The following is a 27,894-nucleotide window of genomic DNA, read 5'->3' as shown; positions in this document are numbered from 1 at the left end:
AAATATGTTTTCTTTTCACTTATTTTAGTCTTAATTTTTGTTTTACTGGATGAATGCATGCAAATTCGCATGAGTAAATGAACAAATTTAGACGAAGATGCTAAGACGGACGCAAGAAATTGTCAAACAATGGTTACAATACTGAAACTATGCCTATTCTATCTATGGTTATTTAGATATGTATTAGCGATGTAAAAGTAATACATTAGAATACCTTTTCAATTTACACCATTATTTATGTATTGCATCAGAAAACAGTTCTTAGTTTTGGTGAATTGTCATTCGAGTCGCCTTTTTTTTGTTTAATACCTTCGTCTTTATCATACTCGTCTTCAATTTCAGACTCTTCTGTCGCATTTTCTCTTTTGTGCAACAGCCTTAGGTGGGGTGCCGACTCATCCCTTGACTCCTCTAAAAATCTGAATCCCTGAGACTCTGAACTGGTGGCAGTAGTAGTAGTAGTGGTGGTAGTAGTAGTAGTGGTGGTGGTAGTAGTAGTAGTGGTGGTAGTAGTAGTAGTGGTGGTGGTAGTAGTAGTAGTGGTGGTGGTAGTAGTAGTGGTGGTAGTTGTAGTGGTGGTAGTTGTGGTAGTGGTGGTGCTCGTACTAGTCATAAATTTTCCAGCAAACTTATCAAACACAAAAGCGTTGTTATTGGCAGGAGGACTCGGGTTTTGTACCAAACCTAAATCTTCATTCGCCCTAAATATCCCAAAGGCAGAAAAAAATGGATTGTCGTCCTTGTCAACGCCAACCAATCTGTAGTCAAAGGAATAAGGTAGAGGTTCTAATGGCGTTCCAAAAGCAAACTCCGGCAAGACGTCATCATAAGTTACAACAGAAAAGAATAAAACCGTTAGTAGACCAACAGGATTAGTATTTGGGTTTAAAGATGGGTAACTTAGACCTCTTCCCAAAAGTATCAATCCGCCATCTTCCTGCCTTCCAACAACTTTTACTATTGCACAAACATTAGAATTCTCTGTTTTTGAAAAGAAAGGACGTTCGGTGTGCATTTCTGGACGACAAACTTCATTCTTATCAATCATATAATCCAATATCAATGATTCTGAGTTGTCTTGATGTTCTATAGAAGACATGGCACAGTATGAAGGAAGTGTTCCTAAAGTCATAACCGAGGGTATCGTAAAACGTCCCTTGACAATATTATAACCTATGGTTACCTCATCTTGGCCTTTATTGCACAATCCCTTAGCTGCGAACTTTCCACCCCAATATTGATCTACCCGCCTCATGTTACTGCCTTTTCCATCCATTAACATTTCTAACATAGTTCCGTACATCATTCCAGTAGGTATTCTTTCAGGTTTAATGCCAGACTCTAATATGCACATTAAATCACGGTGATTTTGTATTAGGTCGTCTGTGCTTGTGATATTGTATATTGTTCCTTCTTCACAATGCCCATCTCTCGAAAATGGAAGATTTATGTAGTTTCTTCGTCCACCAATACTGTTGTTATTGTTGTTTGCGTCGCCAATTAAGCCATTGCCTCCAAATATTGGCTGTAATCCCGGAAGTATAAACGACTTAGCCTCTAGTTTAGTGTCCTCGGAGCTTGCTGAAAACGCTCCAACAGAGTTTGGATCGCTCCCACCTAAATTGATGTTCCTTTCGCCTGTTATTCTTCTGTTTACAAGCACGGGGTCTACGACTCTTTTTTGTATAATTTGCGCTCTGTTTCTAATGCTATCTACACCTGCTGCAACACTACTCTGCTGAGGTATCGACACTGGCGGAATCGAAAATACATATAAAATGTTGCTTAATGCTATTAAATTCAGTATTGTTGTTATTGTTATTAATCTCTTGTAGTAGGTCCTTTCCATTTTTATTTTACATACCAATGCTCTCTAAATTAGCTTAGTTTTATATTTCACTCCCTCAAGTTAGGTTTTCAGTAAGTAAGCAAACTACTTTCGTATTTAGCGAAGATGACAGCGTTTTGTGTTTATTAAAAAGTTTCTTAAGTTGAAAAAATAAACTGAAAAAATTACCAGAGACAAATATCCGGAAAATACCAAAGAAAACGAATAAAATATAACTAGATAAACAAGTGAATGTCATTCTTGACTTATGAGTGAATGTGTAATATATAAATTTTTCAAATTTGAATAAATTTTATATTCTCGATACCCCATATTTAATATAAAAATCATTTTTTTTCAAAAAATTTTGCTGTTATAACATAAATATAAATATATCAAAGTTAGCCAGCCTAAAATCCATTTATTTCCGCCCTCAAAAGGTGTAGCTGCCCACTTTACCTCGGGTTCCGTTGAACAGGCTATCTGGCTTCACCGGTTGCATGCAGTCAGCGGTGCATGCATGCACTGCAAGAAGCTATTTGTATGAAATGAGTTCGGCATGACCAGCGTTGCTGTTGGTGCGAGCAAACGCTCCCAGAGGCCCTGAGGCTCAAGCAAATTCGGCGACAGATGAGGTGCGTGGGTCCATCGTCTTCAAAAGGCAACAAAGGAGCCTTAAGCAGGCCTTTGTGTTGGGGCGCAGGACAAGTGGTCAGCACAGGTGTAGCGGGAAAAGGGCAGTGACGTAAACTGGCTATAAAAAATCAGTTACGGAACAAGCAGGGGTTTAAGGAATAAATATCGTTTTAATATCGATATTAGGCGGAAAAGCAGCGGGTTGCTGTTTGCTTTAAAGTTCAACAGGGGAGCGTCTGTTTTTGAGGAAGAGAGGGAATTAGCTGCGACGAGTAGAGACAATTCACAACTGTAGGCAGGTAGGTGGTTGCAGATAGCAGACAATTTGCGGAGACCAAGGATGGGCAAATACAAGTTCATCCCCTATAGGAAGGTGGAAAACGTGTTTTACAGATTATACGTCTACCCGTTTTTGGTGCTCTACCTGGCACAAATATCGGCTTTAGTGTTTAATATATTAAATATAAGTGACAAAATATCCCCAGGAGACGTTTTGAGCTTTGCTTTTTACCTGATAAACTATGTATCTACATTGAGTTCCAACGGCACCCACTATGAGAGGAGCGTCGATACAAACGACACGCTGGATAGCTCAGCTGTTTCGGGGAACGGTGCCTTTGGGAAAGATATGACGATTAGCGACGAGTTGAGGTTAATAACAGAAAACGTTTCGCTGAGGTACCTGGCTGGAATAGCCTTGACCTTGGTGCTAAACGCGTTTTTGTTTTTGATGACAATATGGAACTTGAATTTCAAGTGCAGTTTTTGCTTTAAAAGAGTGTTTGAAAACGACAAATCGGGGTTGGATGGGGTGACCCACGTACTGGTAAAGAGCGGAAAGCACCCAAGTAGGCTATGTCCGCTGCTTTACACGACTTGTGTGGAGAGCTCCGCCGTCTTGGAGCGGAGATTGAGAAAGTTGGGACTTGGATCACTGCGCATTTCTGAATCAAACAACTTGCTTGTAATCCAGATAGACTCTGTGGACTACAGGAAAAGAAAAAGCGAGATCGAGGACATCATTGGGAAGGGAAATAAGGACGGCGGAGCGGAGTGGTTCAGACAAATAGTATATGAGAAAAAGAGCTTCGTATACAGCGAAACGGACGGGTCAGGGGGCGACAAGGGGGAGCTAATAAGAGGCAACGGAGAGAGTGGGTTTTTCAAGTTAAAATATCCCATTGATTTGCAGCCAAAAGAGTACGTCGATCAGGTGCTGGTTAAGGGCGGATTGGGCCACGAAGATGTAAAAGCACGAATTATATACGGAATAAACAATTACGAGATACCCACAGAAAGGTTTTTCGACCTGTTTTTTGAACAAATAGTGTCGCCTTTCTTTTTGTTTCAAGTATTCTGCGTGTTGTTGTGGATACTTGATGAGTATTGGCAAATGAGTTTGTTCACTCTGTTCATGTTGTGCACCTTGGAGGCTCAAATGGTGCTGAGGAGAATGAGGGAGTCTGAGGAGCTTAAAAAGATGAGGAGGCCTCAGTGCAGCTTGTTGGTGTACAGGGAGCAAAGGTGGAGGTACGTTTCGACGGACAACTTGCTTCCTGGAGATATATTCGCTCTTTCTCCGAATAGTTTGAGTGGCGAGGAGAGGAACGGCGAAGCTTTAGAGAGTGATGCAACGTGCATATCTCCTTGCGACTTTCTGCTGTTGTCCGGAAGCATAACTGTGAATGAGGCCATGTTGACGGGAGAGTGCACCCCTAAGATGAAGGTTCCCATAAACGTAGACAAAAACGGCGACAAAAACGAGAGATTCTGCATTGACAGGCACAAAAACCACCTGGTGTTCGCAGGAACCAGCATAATGCTATCAAGATCAACGGCGGACGAAAGGGACCCGCTGTTTCTCCAAACAAAAAGAGTGTCAAACGAGTACAACAGGAGCCTAAGCTGCATTCCCGACAAAGAACGCGGTTCGTATATGAAGTACGATAAAAGCGAGATGATATGCATATGTTATGTGCTGAGAACAGGATTCAACACATGCCAGGGAAAGCTGATACGGACGATATCTTCTTCGAACGAAAAGATAACCTCAAACGGCATTGAGTCGCTCTTGTTTTTAGCCCTGCTGGTTGTCTGCTCGCTAATTGCCTCCTCGTACATATTGTACCACGGTCTTTATGATGACTCCAGAAATAAATTTAAACTAATAATATCCTGCATCCACATTATAACTTCGGTGATTCCTCCAGAGTTCCCGATTACCCTCTCAATAGCGGTTACAATGACGGTGGTTCAACTGACTAAAAAGAGAATACACTGCACGGAGCCGTTTAGGATTCCGTATTCAGGCAAACTAAACGTCTGTGCCTTTGACAAGACCGGAACCCTCACGAGCGACAAAATGAACTTACACGGACTTTTCGGCCTGGCCGAAAAGGAAGATTCGGGCCGTTACTCATCAGTGGTATTCGGCGAAGAAAGGGAAAGGGACGGAGGCGACGTGCCTTTTTTGCCAGATGTAGTCATGGGTTGCTGCAACGGTTTGTCTTTAAACGGGAGTAGTTTAATAGGAGACCCGATGGAGAAGTCAATCAATAGCAATTCCTCTTGGAGAGTAGGCAAAAACGAGAACTTTTACTACTCCAAATTGTATGGTTCCCATTTGAGCATATTCAAAAGGTATCCATTCTCACCGGAGGAGCAAAGGATGACGGTCGTGGGGGAACTCAACGTGTCTCTAAGCGGTGCTTCCTCCAGTTGCAGCAGTGGGAAAAAGTACTCTACCGAATTGCTGGCTCCAGGTTCGGACAAACACGGTATTGTTCTGTCTAAGGGCAGTCCGGAGGCGATGATGACTTACTTCGACAAAAAGGGTCTCGACGTCAACAGGTACAGGAAAACGGTGCACGAGTGCACCAAGGACGGATATAGAATACTTGCACTGGGTGCAAAGTACATAAACGCGGACAGAGGAAACGAGGACAGAGACTACTACGAGAGGAATTTGGTTTTTTGTGGGTTTTTGGCACTGTATTGTCCCATTAAGAAACACTCCAGAGAGGTCATAGAAAAGTTGAACGACAGCGGTCACTTTTCTGTAATGGTTACCGGAGATAACATACTGACTGCGTTTCACGTTGCCAAAAGCGTCTCCATAACGGACAAGAGCGATATAGTTGTATTGTCAAAGGAGGGGAATCCCGGCAGCTCACCTAAGGAGTACCGAAATAGGTACGTTTGGAGGCATTCAAACGGGGATGTGTACTCGGAGTTGAGAACCGGGTGCGACGACGCGTCTGGGACGCAGGTAAAAGACGTGAACAGAAGCTACTGCATTGGCATAGACGGAGACGTCTTTCGAGATCTTGTGCAAAACGCGAACGAGGGTGACGGGAAGAGGCTGCTTTTGGGCGTGGTCAGGCACTGTAAGATATATGCGAGGATGTCACCGAAGGACAAACAGAATTTGATAAGCATTTACAATGGTATGGGAAACACGACTCTCATGTGCGGAGATGGCACTAATGACGTTGGTGCACTAAAGCACTCAAATGTGGGCGTCTCTTTGTTGCCGAATAAGGTAGACAAGGAGTGCGTTAGAAAAAACCCAAGTATTTACGACGTAAAGAAGGAGATAGAGGCCAGGGTAAGAAGAGGCGAGAGGCTCTCCAGACTTGAAATTCAGAGGGAACTGCTCAAAGAGCTGCAGAATATGGACGACATTCCGAAGGTGAAGTTGGGGGACGCCTCTATAGCCTCTCCATTTACGTACAAAGGCGACTCTCCGAACTGCGTGATTAAGTTAGTCAGGTACGGAAGGTCCACTTTAACAAATTTGTTGCTCATGTACAAACTCATGGGTCTGAACAGCATTGTATCTGCGTTCTCAATGAGTGTATTGGCTTACGACGGAGTTAAATTTGGGGATTTTCAAACGACAGTCGAATCAATAGTAATGAGTGGTTTGTTTTTTTTGATTCTCAAAAACAAACCACTCAAGGACTTGGTCATAAACAGGCCACCGAGCAGCATATTTAATCCGTTCGTATTTTCGTCCTTTGTACTACAGGCGATTCTGCACCTGGTTGTTATATATTCAGGTTGGAGACTAACGGCGAGTTACAGAATAGACAACGACGGCACTCGAAACATAGACGGCCCTTTTGAGCCTAATATAGTAAATACAACAATGTACTACCTGTACACTGCTTGTCACCTGTCTTGTTTTTTATCAAACGCAAATGGGTACCCGTTCACCACGCATGTATTGAACAACAAGTATTTAATATACGTTTCAGCAGTCGTTGTTTTGTTTCTGCTAGCAACGATACTCGGTTTGTTTCCAGGTTTAAATGGTTTATTCTCACTCGTATTGTATGAGGGCGGACACTTCAAACTATTAATATTAACCTTGGTGTTCGTCGATATGGTAGGCACCTACTTAATTAATTATTCACTCAACAAACGGTACCTAATCAGCAGCGAGAGAAAGGAAATCGGGATCAACGTAACCGAAAGATTGGAGGGGATTCACGTGGCCTAGTTCATCTACGTCTAAGGCAGAAGCAAGCCGGAGTTAAGCAACGGCGAGCTAATTCAAAGCTTTCCACACAAGTTTGTGTGGATGCAGGGGTGGCAGGAGCAGTAGTTGCGAATGGCCGACTCAAAACATAAAACAACGAGTTAAAGTAGATATTAATTGGAGTGAGCATTAATAAATTAATGTCTCGAATTTGGATTGGACTGGTGATTGCTACCGGCGTGTTTGCCGTTTGAAACGTTACTACTTTTTCCAGCGTATCTGTTTGTGTTATGGGTTGAGGAACTGTGCTGTGGTTGTTTCCATTTTTCAATTGGAATCTCCGTTCCTCCCAGATACAAACCATTTGCCAAAAGGGCTTTGCAAGACACTTCAGAATCAAGTTCAAGTATTCCCCACTGTTTCCCCGACACCTTTGCTCTCTCAATATCAATTATGTAACCGCCGCCGTGAATTTTAAGCTGTATTTGAACGGCGTCCCTGATTTGCTCGTCAGATATGTTGCTGGGAATTGAGTGAACAAATATTTTGCGCTTGTTTTTAAGCTCCTTTTGATAACTTATACTCTTCTTGGATTGGGCGTTTTGCTGTATACCGACCGGGATCTTGTTTTTGTTATCATCATTGGATGCTGGTATTGCGTATCCTTTCACCTTTGTATCCGTTGATTTAACGCCATTCCCCATTAGTTTTCCTGCGTAACTTGTAACATCGTATTTCGATCTCGTTTCCGGACAACTTAAAGCATTATCACTAGAGTTGCTTCCGTCTTGAAGGGAAGACTTGCTGCTCTCAACAGCGCTTTTTTTGTTTAAGCTCTTCAAAATAGTCTCGGAAGGAGACTCCTTTTTGTTTTTGAGCTCCGAATCGCCGTCATAGGCCGGGTTACCGTCGCTTTGAGCAGGTAGTCCGTCATTTTTGTCGACCTTCGAGGCAGTTATATTAGACCGTTGCTGTTCTTTAATGGGGCCGCCACTAACCTGCAGCGAATTCGAGTCTCCCCCGTTCGCGTTTGGCTTTTTGGCCGTAGTCATCCCCCCTAATGCAGCTCCGACGCTTCTGGGATTTTCCGCGTCGCTAAATTTCTTGGGGCACTGGGAATTCTCCAAAAGGGGAAGTCTGGAGTCCAGAAAGATCAGACAATCGTTTCTGATAAAATACCATCTCGGTCTTATTTCGGTGAGCAAAAAGCTTTGCACAAAACCCCTGCCTATGTTCTCCCCTCCGTCGCTCACATACATCCTTCCCTTTGCCATAATGCAAAGCGAATTATTTATAGACTTCGAACACTCAAGAACTTCAACGTATGTAGTGCAGTTTTTCAACTCAAGCAAGTCTATTGCAGAGCGAATTCTTTCTTTTGTTTCCGCTCTTATCACGGACTGGGAGGCCGACAGATTGTCCATCAGCACATCTCCACGGTTCCCCACCCACGTCAGACACCCAGAGTCATGATACAACTCGTAAAGCGTGGACGGGTCTTTCTTTAGACGGCTATAGTACTCTGTTACGAAGAAATCGGCTATTTTTGCTGCATTAAAAACGCTACTGTTATTTTCCGACATTATCAAGGCTCAACTAGTACTCAACTCAATACGCGATAAACTGTGCACCTCAATGTTAAATCAGGGTCAATTGTTTGACAAAAATAATTGAAATTATTTAATTTCTGTTTCTACCTTACGTATGCTTATTTATTATAGGCTGTTTCGAATTATTGTTTTACTACTTTAACTATGTTTGTATATAGACGCGAGGCTAGTCTTGGCGGTAAGTGCTCTGGGCAGCCTATTTTACACCTTAATCTTTTATTTAGGCAAAATGGACACGGCTTATTGAAAAGTGGTAAATAGAGTTGAAGGCAATCTACAAGTGTGGACACAAGGGTGGTCGGGATGCAGTTTCATTTTTGAATTTCAGGCCGTTTGCAGTCAGGTCGTAGTGTCAGCAACAAGTAAACGAAGAGCTAAAGCAACACATGGCAAGGAAAGAGGTTGAGCGGCGTAAAAACAACAAAATGACCGAGAAAATAGACTCCCTTTTCAGCTACCAAGTACTCTTTTTATTTCTTCGGTAACCTCCTTGGGAGGCAGTTTTGCATCTACTCTTTTCAATATCCCCATTTTCTCGTAGTACTCCACCAAGGGTCTCGTTTGCTTGTGGAATATGTCCAATCTAACCTTAACAGCATCGGGATTGTCGTCCTCTCTTTGAATGAGTGGCTCCCCGGTAACGTCGTCAAACCCGTCGTTTTTCGGGGGATTAAATTTGATGTGGTAGGTCCTTCCGGAAGAGGGGTGTGTCCTCCTACCCGTTATTCTTTCTATTATCTCGCTGTCGTCAATGACCAAATATATTACACAGGTTAGTTTGTCTTGTCTCTCTTTAAGTATCTCCAAAAGACCGTCTGCCTGGGGAATTGTTCTGGGGAATCCGTCTAAAATAAATCCGTTTGAACAGATTCCTGATTCAAACTTCTCCTTAACGAGACCCAGAACGATATCGTCTCCAACGATGTTTCCGGAGCTAATTATGTCTTTAGCCTCAAGTCCCACTTTAGTCTCCATCTTAATTGCTTCTCGCAGCATATCTCCCGTGGACAAGTGGGCCAAGCCGTATTCTTTCTTAATAAACTCGCATTGTGTTCCTTTTCCGCTTCCGGGTGCTCCTATTATGATTAAATTGTGTTTGCTTTGAGATGGCATTTCTCCTTCAAATACAACTGCTATTCAGTTACGCTATTGGCGTATTTGTCTTGGAATCCTAATTAAAAAAAGACGTACGTGTGTCAAGGCCAGTGTCGCGAGAGACTTTTACACCGACTTCCGTATAGAAGTTAAAGACAATTGACGAGAACAACTCTGAAGTGCTTTGCTTTCTTTCAGTTCACCTTTTCTCGGGGCTCAAACGAGAGACCCTTGTATGCTCTGCATTTTTGTTTACTCCAGTTTTCCCGCCTGGGTCTTAGTGCCACCCTGGGCCAAGCAACGGGGAAATGTGGGGCAGACAGGGAATTAAAGAGGAGGGAAAATACGAGGAGAGAGGAAAATAGAGGGTGCCGGAAAAATAAATAGTCAAATATTAAGTGAACTTGACTTGGGTGGTATTCGAGGGTCTTCTTTTTTTTTTGAAATGGAGATAGATAAAAGGCTGTGAGAGACTGAATGTTTGCATTTATGGAGAGACATGGCCATAAAACTAGAGGACCAGACACTCCCTGTGTCTGAATTGTTTAAGAAGTATGATTTGGACGAAATAAGCGAGTTATTGGTGAACCTGAAGAAAGAGGTTTTCGTGAGGACAAACGATATTAAGAAGGTTATAGGTTCAAATCCAGAGTTAATGATAAAATTTGGGGAGAATGTTTTGGACATATACAATTCAAGCAAGACGTTGGGGAACGGCGTAAGTAGCATAGTGAGTGACATAAAGCTGTTTTCCAGTTCTCTTGGGGAAAAAATGCTAGAGATATCCAGGGTTGAGCTCCCAAATGACATTTCCTGCGAGGAAATATTTGACAGAAGTCAGGAACTAATGCAGGAAGAGTACTTGGGCATTTTGGAGGAGTTTTCAAAAAGGAACTTTGTTTTGGCCTATGAATTGTATTTAAGGTTGAGAGATAGTGATATTTACAACAAAGGGGGCGTTGTTGAGAATCTTGGCTCGGATTTAGAGACTAAATTGGGACTCGATTTCTTTAATTATGACTTGGACTTCGTAAGAAAAAACATCAAGAGCTACTGCTATTCACTTATTCAGGGTTGCATTGACTTAAATGGAGCTGAGCTTTCTCAACTTATACTCATTAGATTTCTTTTTGAGAACGAGGAAAACGACAGCTCGGCTGCGAATAACGGAGTTTACAGTAGATTTGAGAAAGTTATTCGGAATTCCATCTTTTTGAGAATGGATGAGACGAAGGAATACATTGATAGCATAGTGCTTGATAGTGGCGGAAACGGTGCAAAGTGCGAGGAGTGTTGTGAATACTTCACTATTGGAGTTCAAACTCTGATGGGTTTTTACGAACTTAGTGATTCGTTGTGCAACGTAATTGCGGAATTCGAAAACAATAATTGGATTGACGGCAGCATTAAGGCCGAACTGCTTCGTGTTGTCAACAATAAAAACGGCATTTTGGCCGAAAATCCCTGTATAGACGAGCTCAGGAGTGCAATAATTAGCAAGTTTTCAGCAATTAGAGGCAGTATCGACATTGAAGAAAACGAATATTCTCACAAAACACTTATCAAGATATATTCCGATATCTACGACAAGGTTCTTTACAATAAGAAGGGTATGGAATTCATTAACAGCAACCTATTTCCTGAGTTGTTGTCGGAGATAGACCACTGTTTAAGACAGTTTCTGAGAAAGGACCAGAAAGATCAACTTTTAAGACTCATTATTGTGAATGAGGGAAGTCACTGCAGCAGCTGCCGCAAAAGCAGTAACACAGATGAATATAACACAAGTCAGACTCATTTCAAAAATGAGGATTGCGGTTATGGCGGAGAGTTGTCAACCCCTTGTTTTAACGGAGCAGGAAACTCATCTTACTATAACAGTGAATCATTTAATTGGCTTAATTCAAAGGGGAGGAACATTGAATTTCTAATAAATGAGTTTTGTGAAATAGAGGCATTTTTGAACAAAGTTCTCCATTCGAATGAATTAGTCAAAAGCACAATTTCGTATTTATCGTATAGTTGTTTATTTTCGAATATTAATAACTACGTCCGTTTCTGCAAGAACCTGTTTTGGTCCTTTTTCAGGTCAAACGGCGTTAAAAGGACGCCAAAACCGGTAAACACTAACAATGTTAGCGAACAAAGCTTTGTTGACGGCCTAAACGCCTTTACAAATACGCTTATTCAGGGAAGGTGTTTGGACGTTATTGAAAACGGCTTGCAAAAATATCTGGGATGCAACAATAAAGAGGAGAAGAGCAATTTGGAGACTCTCAAAACGGACGGAACGTTTTATTTTGGGAGCGATTGCGACCAAGACGACGATAAACTGCAATATTACCCACTCCAGTCATTCGTTTCAGACTTTAAATACGAGCAGGGTTTTGACATTAACTGGAGAATACTGCTTGAAATCACTTGTGAGATCCTTATATCTATTGATTACTATGTTAACTTTGAGAATTATAGTGACGATCATAACGGTAATGAAATGATTGAAAGTTTTGTTTTGCTTAAACCATTGAATACTTTTTTCAAAAGGTACATAGACAAAGAGCAAGCTAGAACTCATCTTGACAAGCTAAAAACTCTAGAAATGATAATTTACTCGATTATTTTGCATTCAGATAAGTTAAATGTGAAGGCAATTGTTTTTCAATCTATGCTTTGTGATAATAATTTTGATATAGACAGTGCTTGTGAAAAGCCTGCAAGGCTGTCTGAAATAGGATCAAGAATGATATCTTATTACAGTTTATATAGAGAATGCAAACTCGAAGATTGCACCTGCAGCGAGGAAGACAATTCAGATACATTAGCCGTAACTCCACACTCTGTTTTGATTGAAATGGCTGTTGATATTATCTCATTTGGACTGCGATTGCACTCTAGAATGCAAAGAAGCGACTACAATGAGGTTTGCAAATACTACCTTTACACGTATATAACTCCTCTTTTATATGATAATATAATGCAGTTTTCAAATTTAAAGTCAAAATGCTGTAGTTATTCGGGAAGCACAGGCGAGAATTCAAAGACAAACAGCTTGGATGGAGATCTGAGTGATTCAGTCATCGCCACCTTAAACAGGATATTGCTTTCTTTGTTTGCTGACTTAACTTGGTGCCATTTTTTTAACATTGATGGAGTTTCAACAGGCGAGATGAAATGCAAAGGAAACTCTAGCGAATATGACACTTGTTTTGAAATTATGGGAGAAACGATAACTAAATGTGGCATTGGTATCGGTAGCACCGGAAAGTCAGAAGTTCCAAAACTTCTTGATACAATAAAGAATAACATGGTTTGTCTCCTATGTGATATACAAAAACCACATAATTTCGAAACAAATGTTGACAGCAAAAACAATATATCGACCAAAAACGCATTCGCCACGTTTGTCCAGAGATTTCAAGCTTCATCGCACCTTAAACCTTCTAAATATGGCTCCTTGTCTAACTTCATCGCTGCGGCATACGATAGGGATCTCAAAATAGATATTGATCGCAATTCAATTTCAAGGGAAGCAAGAAGCAATAGCATTAATTTTCGTGAAGATGTTTCGAACACCGATTTATCCTTAGGAAGGAAGAGTGAAAGTCTAATGATGACGCATTTTTCTGATATAATGGCCAAATACAAAGAAGAAGAGACCAAATTTGTTCGTAGCGACGACAATGCCGGAAATTTGTTCTATAATCAATCTCTTAATGAACACGAATCCGGCAAAAACATAGCAAGTACGTACAATAATCGAACTGACGGCCGGATTTCCGGGATTATGAACATGAACATCAATATAAACGGAAAAATCGACACGCAATCTATTTGGCAGGTATCTAATCTTCTAAAGGAGACGGTTAAGGACAAGGTTTTTGGACAAAAGGAAGATGCCTAGTAAAGAAAAGACCTTTCCGTTTGCTTTTAGTTTGACGCATATGTTTATATTTAATTTTAAATGCTAGCCTCGCACGTTTTCCCAGTAAAATATAAACGAGATTTTAAACCTGTTGCCGAACAAGCGTCGACAAAAATTCGTTTCTTATATGTGAAACATGGCGCTGCCCAACACTATTCTACAATATTGAAGCTGTTCTCTGAAACTAACTAGATTCACATACATCACACAGCCTCTGTACTTCTTTTCTACATTTAACAATGGCGGGAAAGCCTATTAAAAAAATGATTATTATTTACATGTCTTGTCGCATGCAAACAATGTATACATTACATGATGTACATGTGTAAATGGTTTTTTATTTTACAAGAATATGAACAAAAAGTGTGGGGAATTTGATTTCTTCAACTTTATGTTTTTTTCCTTTTGCATATTGGTGTTTGCCTTGATTTTTGTCTTTTTTCTTCACTAATACTTTTGAATGGTTGTCAGTACTAAATTGCTTGATCAAGTATAATAGTTAAAAGGACATTGATAGACTGAGCAATCCAACATTTGAAATTGTATGTGTTCTTTAACAATAACTGTATGTATTGAACAAATAGGCTTAAAGGAAATTACATATTATTTTTTAAATATAAGGCGAATATTTTTAATTTGGAATAATTGTGAATAGGATAAAACCTTGTTTTAATCGCAGTAATAAAGTTAAAATAAGTTAGACCCCTACTTAAGAAAGTAACTCAGGATCAGGAATTTTTTTGACTTAGCATAATATTTTAAATACATATCGTTTAGACTAAAGCAGGTAAATTTTGTTTCAAATCAATTAAAATACATGACACAATAGCAGCAGAACATTTTGTATATAATTGTTTCAATAAATCGTTTATTTTTGTTTAATTAAAAATGTTAAAATTAATTTTAGCAGTAAGTATTAGTTTTTTTTTAACATCGGAAATTTGTTCAGAAATAATTCAAAGATGCAGTGATTCCCCTAGAAATATATGTGGTTCGGATCTTAAACTTTATAAATCTGAATGTGATTTTTTAAGAGCCAAAGACCTCAATTCTGACTTAACAATACTAGATATGGAAGATTGTTTTTTAGTTGAAGCTAAAATAATCAATTTAAACACGTCCAACACAAGTGATAGTGCACTTTCAATGAGAAACGATATTTTAAACGACAGTGCTCTCTACTCGTCACATGAATCATCCAGTTTAAATGATGGTAGATCCTTGAGAGGAAGTGGGGTCTCAAACATCTACAACAATGAATTGCACAATAATGACACTTCAGTAAGCTACAACAATACTGGTAAATTAAATATCAAAACAGATAGTGAAGAGGATTCGGGCAATTATGTTACTTATTTGAACTATAAAGAATTGGACGATGATAGAGTTTTTAAAGAGATTGCAAAAACAAATTCAAAAATACTTAAGATAGTTGTTGATAATTTTGACATTTCTAATTTCGTTATTGGTAATGGGAAATACAACATCAAAACAATATCTAGAGCAATTCTGGGAATAATATTGAGAATAATAAGAAATCACAAGTCCCAAATTGCCTCGAATACTGATAGAGGTGTTAAAGAGATAAATAATAAAAACTGTACAAGTAGCGACTTAAAAACTGCAGGGGTTCAGCTTAATGAACAAGAGCCTAATGTTGCTGCTTTAGAAGCTGAGAACTATGCAATAACATATCCTGAATCCTATCGAACTAGCATAAATGTTACATTGATGTTTACAGACAATTATACAGAATCAACTCCAGAGTTTCACAATAAATCAACAAACTCGCCAATTAATGAAAATCTCAATATTGTTGATTCGAATAAAGTTAAAAATACTGAGCGAAAAAGATCTCTTATTCAATCAGATTTGTTCTTTAATGGATGTACAAGCAATCTCCCAAGCAAGCCTATGAATGTTGAAATGGGTTTTTATTGCAATTTTGAGAGTAACTTGAATGTTACTGAAAAAACCAGATCAATAATAGATATTACAAATATTATACTAGAAGAAAATCTTGAAAACAGTTTTGGTTTGTCTGGAGAAAAGCAAGATTTTTTCAAAAATGAATTGTTTGACTTTGGGAATTACTTTAGAGGTCTCTCTAAAAAAGATGAAGGCGAAGACAATATAAAAAGAATAACTAGTTATAATAAAATCATAAATTTGAACAACACAAGGGAATCTTTGTTTAATTACATTGATAATAAAAATGATATTAACATTGAAATAGGAGAATTATATGTTTTCTTTAATTTTGAAGGTTTAAAAAAAGATGAGAGTGAAGACTATAATCTCAAATATTCAGGTCTTTTTGATGAAAATTACGATTTTTCAAATGAAACAACACTCAGAATTACTAATGAGAACGATTACAATGTAACTGATTCAATGATTAATGAAACTTTAAATGAATACCCAGGGGCATTTGACAGGGTAAGAGGTCAAAATTGCATAGTTAATTGCACTGATGAGGTTACTGTTCTTTATTGTGCAAGCAATGGTGTTACATATAAAAATATATGTGAATTCAGAAATGCTCAGTGCAATGATAAATCGGTGATTTTCATCAGCTTTGGTGAATGTCCTCCTATTATTATAAGATCATAGTGTATTTTATGATTGAACAATATTTTTTAAACCCTTAATTCATAAAAGACAGAAGAACATTCAAAAATAACCTTTATTATTTTTTTACTCGTTTTTATAAACTTTTCTATCATTTATTCACTCATTCCCATTAAGTTTTTAAAATAAACCAAAGTAAACATACATTGATTTTCCGCTTTTTTCACCTCCAGCCAAGTTCAAGTATGACTATTTCAACTCAATCTTTAAATACGACCATTTTGGGGAACTGTTCCCGCCTTTTCCCTTCCTGATCTCGATATAACAAATTCATAGCTAACTTAAACAACGCATTTAAAGTTTAAAAAAGTGAAAGCATAAAGGAGGAAAATAATAGAGACTCAGGTATTTTATTTGGTGCCAAAAGTGGTGCTAATGTAAAATACATTCTATTTAAAGTGCCTTTTAGCTGAAAGGCCATTATTACTCAATGCTGTATGTATTTTAATGATTATTTTTGACTTGCCTTTCTTCATTTGTGTGATTGTAGCTAATGCATAAATATATAAATTTGGCAGTTATGTTAACGTTAACTACCGTATTTTCACAGACTTAAACAACTAAATAGGTAAATAACAATATAAACTGGGAAAAACTCTAAGATGGAAAAGGAGTTTTCGGAATGTTTAGAAATATGCTTTTATTGTAATAAAATACCAAACATATTCTTGAAAATACTTAAAATATTTCTAAAAGCGCATTTATTTATTCCAGAATGTGACGAAAATCAAAATGAGGAACATATAAAAATAATTATTGAAAAATACGTCAAGAGAAATGAGATTATTGGTGCTGAATTTAACGAGTATGTTGTGTTTAAAAAATTCACTAGTTCAATTATCCCAAGTCCTTTGTCTATTGATTATATTATAGGGAAAAAAAACATGCATGCTTCAAATGATTGCAATTTTAGCAATAATTTAATTACATTGCATGCCGGTAAATCCACATCAATTAGTAAGATAGAAAAGTACATGCATGTTATATTTATATTAGATTTGAGTTCACTATTAATGAATACAGATTACTTTAAATTTGATGAGTTTTTAAATACGTGGATAAATGGATCTTTGTTAAAAATAGAAAGTATACTTGTACAAGTTAACGAATTAGTACTTATACATAATGAAAATATTTGTGAAGAATATAAAATAAAGGTTAAATTTTCCCTGCTTTTATTTGGAATTGAGAGTGAAAAGTCTTGGTTTCAAATATTGATTAATGAAGTAAATCTTCTGGATGTAAATTTATCTATTGATCACATTAAAAATTATCTCCTAAACGAAATTGTTCAATTATTCGATTGTTGGGAGAGAAACGATAATACTCAAGTGCTATTAAATGAAGAAACTTGGAACCAAGAATTAATTGAATACTTAAGTTCATTGTGTAATTTTTATTCAAATTCAGTAGTTGTTATAACTAATGGTGTTATAATTTCAAAGATAACTGGTGAAAGGGGATCTTCAGTTCTTTCATTAGGCACAGATATTATTAAATACTGTTTTAGATTTGATATAAAATTGCATTTTATCATTATGGAAGAACTAGAAACAGATCTGGAATCGGAGCTTGACGATTATTCTATTGAAAAAATTCAATCAATTGATGTTTTTAATTTTATTGCAAATTCTTGTAATTCAATTTTAGTTAGAACAAATGTAAAATTAAATGACGAAAGCAATAGAAAAATAGCCTTAGAATTAGTTTACAGTTCAATAAGTGATTTAAAACCACTATGCAATGTTGAAACCAGCAACCACATTAAAAATAGGACAAAAATATTTGAATACAAAATTGAAAAGAACAAAACATCTCTTATTGAACTAATTTTTAACAGGATAAATAATGGATTTAAACTAATTAATGGTGAATTCCAAAGAAGTCTGCCTATTTTAACGATTTCACAATTTAATAAACTTGTTAGAATTGGATCCCTAATTGACAATTGCGATGGTGATTTAAATGAGCACTGGGTTGTTACTTTTTTTGTTGAAGCTAATACAATTTTAGATATTAATGATTTTGAATTTATTAAGGGTAAATTGGGTAATCGAAATTTAATGGTTAAAAGCGAAAAATTTACCAAGTACAATAAGAAAAATTATCTAATTAAAAAAATATTGTACTATATAGAGGAGATATATGTTCTTGATAATATATTTGGAATACTTACTATTGAAAGTGGCTTTGAAAGAAGTTCAATGAAACTAAGTGAATTTACTTTGCCTTACACAATTCGCCTAAGCAGGGATTTAATTCTCGAAGAAGATAATTATGTTTTTTTTAAAGAAAAGAACGACTTTTTTGAGAGCTCTTGGAAAAATTTGATCGAGATAATAAGAAATTTAGGTTTTAAGTTGTTTTATTTAAGCGAAGATATTAATGCTGAGGATTACACTAAAATTAATGAAAGCGAGAAAATAGTTTACTTTAAGACTTCGAATAAATTGGAACTAATTAACACTAAGAAGTACAAGGATATTAATATTTGGTCAGTACTTAAATCATGGGAAAACACAAAAATATCTGAATTAAATAATGTAATTCAAAGGAATTTGATTAGTAACTATATTATTTGGTTGGTAATTAAGAGATTCTCAACACACAATAACAGGAGTACTACTAATGGCAAAATTAAAACATCTATGGTTAGATTAGAACTTTTGTTTTATGGCTACAACCCTGAATATTGCAACGACTATTTTGATTCTTTCATTAGTAAAGTCAAGAGTGCTGGAAGTATTGTGACTAATAAGGGTAATCTAGGTCTACTTAAAATTTCTTTCAACTGTAGAAATTCTATTTGTTATATGTCTAAAAGTCTAGTTAAAACGAAGTCATGGAGTTACTTACTATGGACTGGTAGTAACGATAGAAATAATATTACAAGTGAAAATTCTAATTTCTACGAAAAAAACAATAAAAAGGGTGCAAATGCGGACTTTGAGAATAATGATAGCTATAAAAGTAAGATAGCCAGCAATCTAATGAGCAGCTTTAAAAACAAAAGAGACAATTCTGATAACGAAAACAGTAAAAATTACTTGAAAGAATTAGAATACTCATCTTTAAATAACAAGATTATATCTACTATTTCTCATTCTAGGCAGATTGATGGTTGGTCATTGTTTTTTAAAAGGAAAAACAAAGAAGAATTCTGTTCAAACTGGTTTAAATTTGTTGATAAAAAAGCAGACAATTTTAGCTCAAAATCGGTGTTTGTATATGAAATTTCAATAGGATTTGAGAAAGAGAAAAACGGAATGAAATTAACTTGCAAATTATATATGCTAAATTCATTAAGTTATTCGAATCATAATGTTTACAATACATTGTTTTCAAAGTACGCAAATGTTATTCAGAGTCAAGATGATAGAATTATTCACACAACGTCACTAATTGAGTATTTGTATAAATCAAGTCACCTCAGGAAAAAGGAAGTTACTTATTATAGCGATGATAGTATATTAGTGCTAAAGAGAAATTATTATAGTAATTTTAGCACCAATAAAGAATTGCACACTGAGATAGACAATGAAAATATCGATAATATCAAGAATATGGATTATGATAATATAGTTACTGACCAAAGAAATCAATATTTAAGTATCAAAAAAAACAGAAATGAATATGAAACAAGTAACATTAACACAAATGATATTAGTTCTATTGATAATAGCAATGACGAAAAAAAAGATGTTCTAGAAATGAAAACGGATAAGTTTTCAAAAATTGGAGAGAAAGTTGATAGTAATATTAACAGGAACAATGGATATGAGTATAATAATAATAAGGATATTAAAATTAAAAATCTTAGTTCTGGTGAATTAAAAAATGATTCACCAAGTTTAAAACCATACTATAATAACAAAAAAAATGTGATAATGGATATTAATAAAACATTTAATTATAAAAAATATAAGGAGGTAAACATAAATAAGAGAGTTATACAACAAAAATCATCTTATTGTGGTAATAATAGAATATTGTTGACTATAAGGGACATTTCAGCACTATTTTTAACTTATTATAATTATAATTTGCTTCAATCAAAGTGTTCTAATTATCGTCACATTGTTATAGATAACACCGACTTGAGTCAAGATTTCATAAATTACCATAAACCGCTGTATTTGATTGAAATACCATTAATAAACGTTGATTATATTAACTCAGAGTCATTTATCTCATTTTCAAAAAGAAAAGACAGTGAACTTTTGAAAAAATATATCGAGGGAGCTTCAGAAAGTTCATTTAAGAAATTTTTGTACAAGCTATCCAAAATAATAGACAAATCTGTTAGAATTGATGACAATGAGTGGTATATGATACTTTTTGTAGATGAAAATGAGTTATTTGGAAACATAGACGAATCATCGAAGTATAACAGTATAAATGAGAATATTCTGAAAAAAGTAACGAGAACCAATTTTTCAGATTTTATAATAATAACACATATTAAATTGCTTAAATCAAACACTAATGTATTGAAAAAGTCAACAATAAGCATCTATTTTTGTTCATATAAAAACTTATCATATGGTGTTACTAATAAAAGAGATGATTTTAATTTAAATTTTGATTACAAGAAAACACTAAAAATAAAGATTTACATTGAATTATTTGCTTCAAAAGTGAGGGACATTTGGAATTTAATTAAATTTAAGACAATAAGCAGGTATTATTTACAAGGAATACCAATATGTGCTCCGGAAGTGGCAAAAATACAAATTTACAATAAAATATCAACAGATGAGTCTAAGAATGAAAATGGAGTAATATCTCTAGTTGTTAATTTCAACATTGATTCAAAATGCATTAATAATGAAATAATAACTGAGGAATGCAAATATTTGAGTTGCAAAACAAATAACATTATTGTAAATCTTGATAACTTTCGAAATGTATTGCAAAATAAATATAGTTATTGTAAAAATAGCATATATGAATTGAATAAATTTGCAATTTACATGGAAACAGAACTGGAATTTCGTATTAGAAATATACTAAAACTGAAATTAATAAATTTCGAAGATGTAAATTTGAGTAATTTTATAATATTTTGTGGGTTGTTGCAATTGTCAAAGGGAAAAAATGAAAATATAATAATTATAGTATCTTTATTAGAAAACAAGAATAATGTAAATTTAAACCAAGATGAGAATAGACAATTTTGGATAGAAAATACGAACAACGAACTGAATGAACAAAAAAACAGAAAACTAAATTGGTTTCATTATTTGATATCTTATTATTTAGTTAATAATTTTAATAATGGCAGTTTGGAATTGAAAATAACATTTTATTCATCAATAGACAAAGAGTATAACAATGACAGGTTAACAAATATAGATATGTTAACAATAGTAAATTATATTAGGGATGACTTTATAGTGAAGTTTAAGAAAATATTTGTTTTATGGATAGTTGAAATGACAATAGAACTGTCAATTATTCATAAAAATAGCAACATTATTAAGAATAACTTTAATTTAATAGAGTCTTTTTCATATATTGGTAGGGATATCCTTCTAGAAGGTTTTTTTAATTCAAAAAAAATAGATTGGAGAAATAAGGATGTGAAAGGTGATAATGTTAATTTAATAATTGAGGATGACAATAATGGTTATCAATCATCTTCAGTAGTATATTATTCAGATATCCAAATCACAATGTTAAATTCTTCAACGAAATATAGCAACTATATGACAATATTCAACTTGTTATCTTCTTTGTTAGATTATATACCACTAAAAAGAGAGCCAAATTTAATATTACTGTGGCAGGGTCACAAAATACAAAAGGAAACGTTTATTTCTAATATAGCCAAGTATAATGACAAAATAGACATAGCTTATATTAATGATATAATAAATCACATGAGAGTGATAGTGGAAATATTTGAACCTTGTGAAATAGAGGAAAAATTATTAAAAATAAGAATGAATATTTATTTACCGTCTTCATTGCTATCAGGTAAATACTTGAGCGTGAATAAAAGATTTAAATGTAAGCTTTGTGATTTTATAATTTACAAGGGACAATTTGAGGGTATCATTTCATTTCTATTTTCAATTACACAGAAAAGGTTTTTGGATTTGTGGAAGGACGCAACATGTGATTTTTTGCTACAAAATGTGACAATATTGAGAAAAGTAAGTTCATTAATAATACCAACATTTATATCAAGTGATGAATCAATTGTTTTAAGAAATAATGACAAAAAACTGAATAATGAAGTATCAATGTTATATTCTAAAGAACAGGTTAAAGTATTTGGTCCAATAACACAAACAGATACTAGTTTATATGAAATACCGTCTGGTTTGACGCCTAACTACTACAAAATTAATTATAATAATCTTAATAAAAATACATTAAAAAATAAAAAATTAAGTCCGTACTACTATGAAAAACCTGGTAAAGTTATATTATGGGATGGTGGTGAACTTGAGATTCCTACATATACGTTTTGGTTAAACAAATATGATGAAATATACATTGAAATACCTTGTGAATTGTATGATGTGCCATTAATTGATTGCTTATTCAAACTAGATAGCAATTTAACATTTAATGAAGGCATTAAATCTGAAAATAATTATTACTTTAAAACAAGCTTTAACAAATTATCACAAAAGAAGGAGTTGCAAAATATATCTGATAATACATTTATAAATCTGATACATCCTAAATATTGGTCGTTATATTCAGAAGATGTAACAACATTTCCAGTAAAATTAGGTATAGGTTCATTATTTTTAATAAAACCTGATTATAAGTTAATTGATGCAACTGGTAACGATAATTCTTATAGTGAAATAAATTACAATTATTATAACACACTTGTAAAGAAGAAACAAAAAATATGCCTTTCTTTATCTTTTTTTGGAAAAAGAAGACCAACTAAAAACACTAGAATTTACTTTTATAAGTATTTAAGACTTTTAATTAAAAATTTTTTGCAGTCCTGGAAGAGCAAAAATAAAAAATCATTAACTGGAGTAATTATAAATAACAATTATAATATAGATAGTTTTAGAGAATATAGAATTAATAATAAAACTTTGAATGAAAAAGAAAACAAGCACAGTACAAAACAACAAGTATCTTTAATATTTAAGTTTAATTCAATATATCATAATTATGTCAGCATTCTGGTATGGAATACAATAAAAAGCAGAACAATATTATTTGATTGCGAGAGTTTGTATGCTATAATTAAAAAAATATTGATTGAATTTGGCATAGAATTTAGTGAAAACGAAAAAGGGATTCAAATAAATATTGAGTTTTTACAAAGCGATAGTGTGAACTCAGATACAAGTAACTGTAAGATAAATTTATCATTATTTTCCGGGATAAATGGTTACATCTTAAATAAGAACGATCCATGGGCAGGAGGCGAAAAAATGGGTGATAAATGTTTAAATTTAGATCCAAAATCGAGGGATTGCTTTTTAAAGTTGAATAGCGACGACATTAATAAATTAACTAGCAATTTTTGGGACTTTGATAACATCTTAGAATTAATATATATTGAAAAAAGCAATGAAAATATAAGTAATAACAGTTTATGGAATATAATCCGTGGTTCTGACAAAAGAATATCTCAAATTCAGAATAATTTACCTATAAATTTGCTAAATGATCAGAGTAATAGTGAACTAAAAGAATCAAGTGTTAATGTATGCGAAAACGCCACCACCATTGTTTATATGATGCCATGTATATATGTTGGTGTTGATATAGATTACAATAATATAGGGTTGAATGATGTGAACAAGGAAATATACGACAACTTTAGGATAAATTCATCAATAGAATTTACAGTTTCGCTGTTGAATATCTTATTATTAGAGTCATTACTAAAATTTAGGATAATTATGGAAACCGACAGTACAATGGACAATAAAGTTAATTATTATGGAAAAACAATAGGTGATATTCACAGATACAGAGAAAATATGCACAATTGTTTTAAGTTGTTGATAAAATATAGAAATATCATAGAAAGATACTCAAGAAAGACTGATATTAAAATTTGTGATAAAGAGACATTCATGAATTATTTTTCAACTCCAACAATTAAGTTAATAGATTCAAAGACAGGTGGTGATACCAAAACAAAAAACGACAATAGTGTAAAAATATATTTACCATCGTGGAGTATTATAGACTTGTTAATGAAGGTTAAAAATGAATTGTTTCTTTTAAACGAAAGACAAATTGAGAAAAATCAAAATATATTTGAATGTATTGTTTCGGGATATACATTAATAATTCATGATAACAGGGAGATTGATATTATGAACGAAATAATATACAATACTAAAGGAACTTCAAATAACTATATTCAAATAAAGTATTTGGACAGTAATTTAAATGACGAAAAAAGATTGATAAACGAGCATGGTTGGCATATATTACATTACAAGTCAGAATTGAACTACATTAATTTGGATAAAATGAGTGGAAGCGAAATAGAAAATTGGTTAGATTTGTTATATAAAAACGATAAAGAAGATGGTAAACATAAAAATGCTAACGATTTTAATATATTTGAATCAATTTTTAATTTATCAGGAGGAAAACAAAGGCCGTGTATCGCATTACATATACATTCAAATGATGAGAAAGGACTATTAAACAACATACTGTTTATAGATGTAAATCCAGATAGTGTGTTATTTATGGGATGGGATATACCACTATTTGTTAAGGAAAGAATAAACGAATTAATAAAAGAATATTTTTATAGTATTTCAACAAAGGTAATATTGTATTACCAATTAATTATATGGAACAATTATTGCAAATTATATGATAAAAAATATATTATTGCGTTTGACTTGTCACCACTAATAAATAGTGAAAAAAGAGCAAAGTTATATAGTGAATTAGAACATAATTACGACAGTTTCAATACAGAACAAATAAAAGTAATGTATAAAAATCCAAAGATATGCGGAATACCACTTAGAATACTGAGTAAAATATGGGATATTAGTAAAAATTGCGAGGATAATACTAGTTATTACTTCAAATTTCCTAAAGATTTATATATTAGGGAAACTAAATTAATATTCAGAATAAATCGGATTAAAGTAGAGGATGTGATTATTCCAAATATAGAGACGGGAAGAGTATTGGATTTGTTAGTAGACGAAAGTATGTTAAACGGTAACAAATTGATGAATTATCCGTCAACGATAAGCCTTGTGATTAAGTTAAATTTATTAAAATTGATAAAAAGGTGGTGCAATTACTATTTAAAATACCAGATATGGATGAATGTATTCCAATTTGTCCTTGATAATTTCTCTGTAAGAATGTCAAATGAATTTTCAAGGGTATATAAAAGAAGCATTATATCTCAAGTAAGTAAGAGCAATATACTATTTAGATATCAACAAATAATAAATTTTTCAAAAAAGAGTATAGAAAACTATCAAATGGATTATAATAAATTTTTTTACATAGATAATGATGTGATTACAAAAAACAACTTAGAAAAACAGACATATTACAGCGTGTTGTTATATCTTCAAAATTCACACAGTAATTTAAAAAACTACATAAACAGAATAACAAAAAATGAACGCGATCATAATTTAATATTACATCCAGACAGGATTGGAACAATATTGCCTTTATCCTCAAAGGAAAGTGATACGGAGGATGATGTTATAGATTACTGTAAGCTATGTTCGTTATATCCTGAAAATACGTCATTGAGACTAATATTAATTAACCTTTTTAAGTTTTCACAGGATATTATTAATGTGGCGTTAATTAAAAGAAGTAACGTTTTAATTCGCAATTATCAGGAGAAAGATCATGAGATTAGGGAGGAGAAAATACTGATAAATAAGACGTGGTATAAGAGATCATTTACATGTTACAACTCACCTGAAAATAGGTCAAAATTGTGTTTGTTCTCCGAGAATATTGAGAATTTTTTATGCATCAACAATAATTATAACAAGTCAACATATCACATAAAATACATAATTAAAGAACTTTTGTCGAAATTAGATGATTATTTGGAGGAGATGAGTTTTATAAGACTTAAGTATTCGTGCAATGGCAATATAGGTAACCACCAAAAACATTTAAATGAAGAGGAGGATCACCACATATCAATAGTAAAAAGCATATTAAATGGGTTAGATATAAGCTTCAGCAATGATGAATTCAATACTAGAGCAAGCAGTGCAGAAGCGCTAAAAGATATAGATGATAGTATATATTTGAATACGATAAACATAATAGAACATAACATTACAATCCCATTTTGCCTGATGATAAAAATATGCGATGAAAGAGTGGAAATTGTATATATATTGAGTAGTTGTTGTGGTAATGACTGCAACGAAGAAATAAGTAATTCATTAGTAAACAACATGTTAAATTATATAGAAATATTGAATTTAAGAAGAGTGGTATATGATTTCATCATGAAGAAAACAGTTATTTCGCTGGTAAGTATATGGAATTCAAGAAATTGTATATACTTATACAAAAACTATGGCGATATTAGTGATTGCAATAATACAGGCAATGTTTCAATAAGATACCTAAATAACTCAATAGATCAATTTATAGACTCAATATACTGGATTAATAGGTTATACAAGAACATTGGAGTGCAAAACGGTGAATTGGTAGTACCATTGTACAAGGTAAGCGTCAAATATGAGTTAAGATTAACACATAATCAAATAACAACAATACAAAGTAATATTTTAACTAGTAATAAACTGCTGCAAGAGTACAGTTTCAGAATAATATCGTTGCCGAATACGAAAAATATAGTATTTATATTATTTAAGTTACTGGATAGAGATAGTTTAGTGGGAATTATGATGGGCGGAGAATATGACTACAGCGACTACTACAAAGAAGATTTTGGTGATTATCAAATATTGTGTTTTGAATTGGCAGATAATTTTGCTTTGTCTCCATATAGTAGCTCTAAAAATGCTTCTAAAAAAAATATGTACGAAAACAATAAAATTAACTTATTGGGATATGAAAATGTCAAGAATGAGGTAATTGAGCTACTAGAAAGACTACACGAGTATATAAATAGAGAAAGAGAGCTGAAATTAATGAAAATATGCGATTCTGACTTCAATAAAAAAAATGTTTATAATATTACAAACAGTTACTTCTCTAAGACGGTAAATGTAGAGAGCAGGTACATAAATTCACTACCTGTATTAAAAATAAAAATATCCGATAAAAATAAAATGGAATCTATACTTTATTCTAATAGTATCGTTAATAGTGCAATTTATACATACTATAAATACTGGAAAAAGAAGAAAATACTAGGGTTTAACAGTTTTAAGTGTAATAGTGAAAATGAGAGAAAAATTCAAAACAGATTAATATCAATATTATTGCCAATATCTTTAAATAGTAATAACTACGATACTTTGGTTTTAATGAATATGTACACAAAATTTACTTTGGGAGACGAAAACAACATATTAGATTGGGTATTTGAAGATATAAAACTTACATATAAAGACGAAGTCAACGAAATAAAGTACTTTTTCACAAAAAACACCAGTAATACAGGAGAAGATGAGTATTCTTTTGAAAAAATTGCACAGAACAGAATCAAAGAGACAACAGACAAAATACTTAATACATTAATACTAAAATCATTCGAGTA

At 33.9% G+C, this 27,894-nt stretch overlaps 7 protein-coding genes across 7 annotated transcripts; 4 read left to right on the top strand and 3 right to left on the bottom strand.

Moving 5' to 3' along the window:
- Positions 1-247: 247 nt before the first annotated feature.
- Positions 248-1,849, bottom strand: FG386_000119 (mucin-like protein with signal peptide plus Thr stretch; the record flags this gene model as incomplete). Its single annotated transcript, XM_067339430.1, has 1 exon — positions 248-1,849. One exon carries the CDS (start codon positions 1,847-1,849, stop codon positions 248-250), a length of 1,602 nt encoding a protein of 533 aa, XP_067198228.1.
- Positions 1,850-3,092: 1,243 nt separating this feature from the next.
- Positions 3,093-6,968, top strand: FG386_000118 (uncharacterized protein; the record flags this gene model as incomplete). The annotated part of the gene is made up of 1 exon (XM_067339429.1): positions 3,093-6,968. One exon carries the CDS (start codon positions 3,093-3,095, stop codon positions 6,966-6,968), a length of 3,876 nt encoding a protein of 1,291 aa, XP_067198227.1.
- A 176-nt stretch (positions 6,969-7,144) lies between these two features.
- On the bottom strand, positions 7,145-8,530 carry FG386_000117 (uncharacterized protein; the record flags this gene model as incomplete). The annotated part of the gene is made up of 1 exon (XM_067339428.1): positions 7,145-8,530. The coding sequence occupies one exon, from the start codon at positions 8,528-8,530 to the stop codon at positions 7,145-7,147; it is 1,386 nt and encodes a 461-aa protein (XP_067198226.1).
- Positions 8,531-9,007: 477 nt separating this feature from the next.
- FG386_000116 (type 2 adenylate kinase) lies at positions 9,008-9,670 on the bottom strand (the record flags this gene model as incomplete). The annotated part of the gene is made up of 1 exon (XM_067339427.1): positions 9,008-9,670. The coding sequence occupies one exon, from the start codon at positions 9,668-9,670 to the stop codon at positions 9,008-9,010; it is 663 nt and encodes a 220-aa protein (XP_067198225.1).
- A 481-nt stretch (positions 9,671-10,151) lies between these two features.
- On the top strand, positions 10,152-13,553 carry FG386_000115 (uncharacterized protein; the record flags this gene model as incomplete). The annotated part of the gene is made up of 1 exon (XM_067339426.1): positions 10,152-13,553. The coding sequence occupies one exon, from the start codon at positions 10,152-10,154 to the stop codon at positions 13,551-13,553; it is 3,402 nt and encodes a 1,133-aa protein (XP_067198224.1).
- Positions 13,554-14,462: 909 nt separating this feature from the next.
- Positions 14,463-16,187, top strand: FG386_000114 (uncharacterized protein; the record flags this gene model as incomplete). Its single annotated transcript, XM_067339425.1, has 1 exon — positions 14,463-16,187. The coding sequence occupies one exon, from the start codon at positions 14,463-14,465 to the stop codon at positions 16,185-16,187; it is 1,725 nt and encodes a 574-aa protein (XP_067198223.1).
- Positions 16,188-16,807: 620 nt separating this feature from the next.
- Positions 16,808-27,875, top strand: FG386_000113 (uncharacterized protein; the record flags this gene model as incomplete). The annotated part of the gene is made up of 3 exons (XM_067339424.1): positions 16,808-25,588; positions 25,646-27,765; positions 27,833-27,875. The coding sequence occupies 3 exons, from the start codon at positions 16,808-16,810 to the stop codon at positions 27,873-27,875; spliced, it is 10,944 nt and encodes a 3,647-aa protein (XP_067198222.1).
- Between the last annotated feature and the right edge of the window lie 19 nt (positions 27,876-27,894).

This window comes from Cryptosporidium ryanae (genome assembly GCF_009792415.1).
Source record: "Cryptosporidium ryanae isolate 45019 chromosome Unknown contig_11, whole genome shotgun sequence".
Lineage (NCBI taxonomy): Eukaryota > Apicomplexa > Conoidasida > Eucoccidiorida > Cryptosporidiidae > Cryptosporidium > Cryptosporidium ryanae.
Note: the sequence above shows the minus strand (reverse complement) of the source record. Positions and strands in the feature narration are given on the sequence as shown.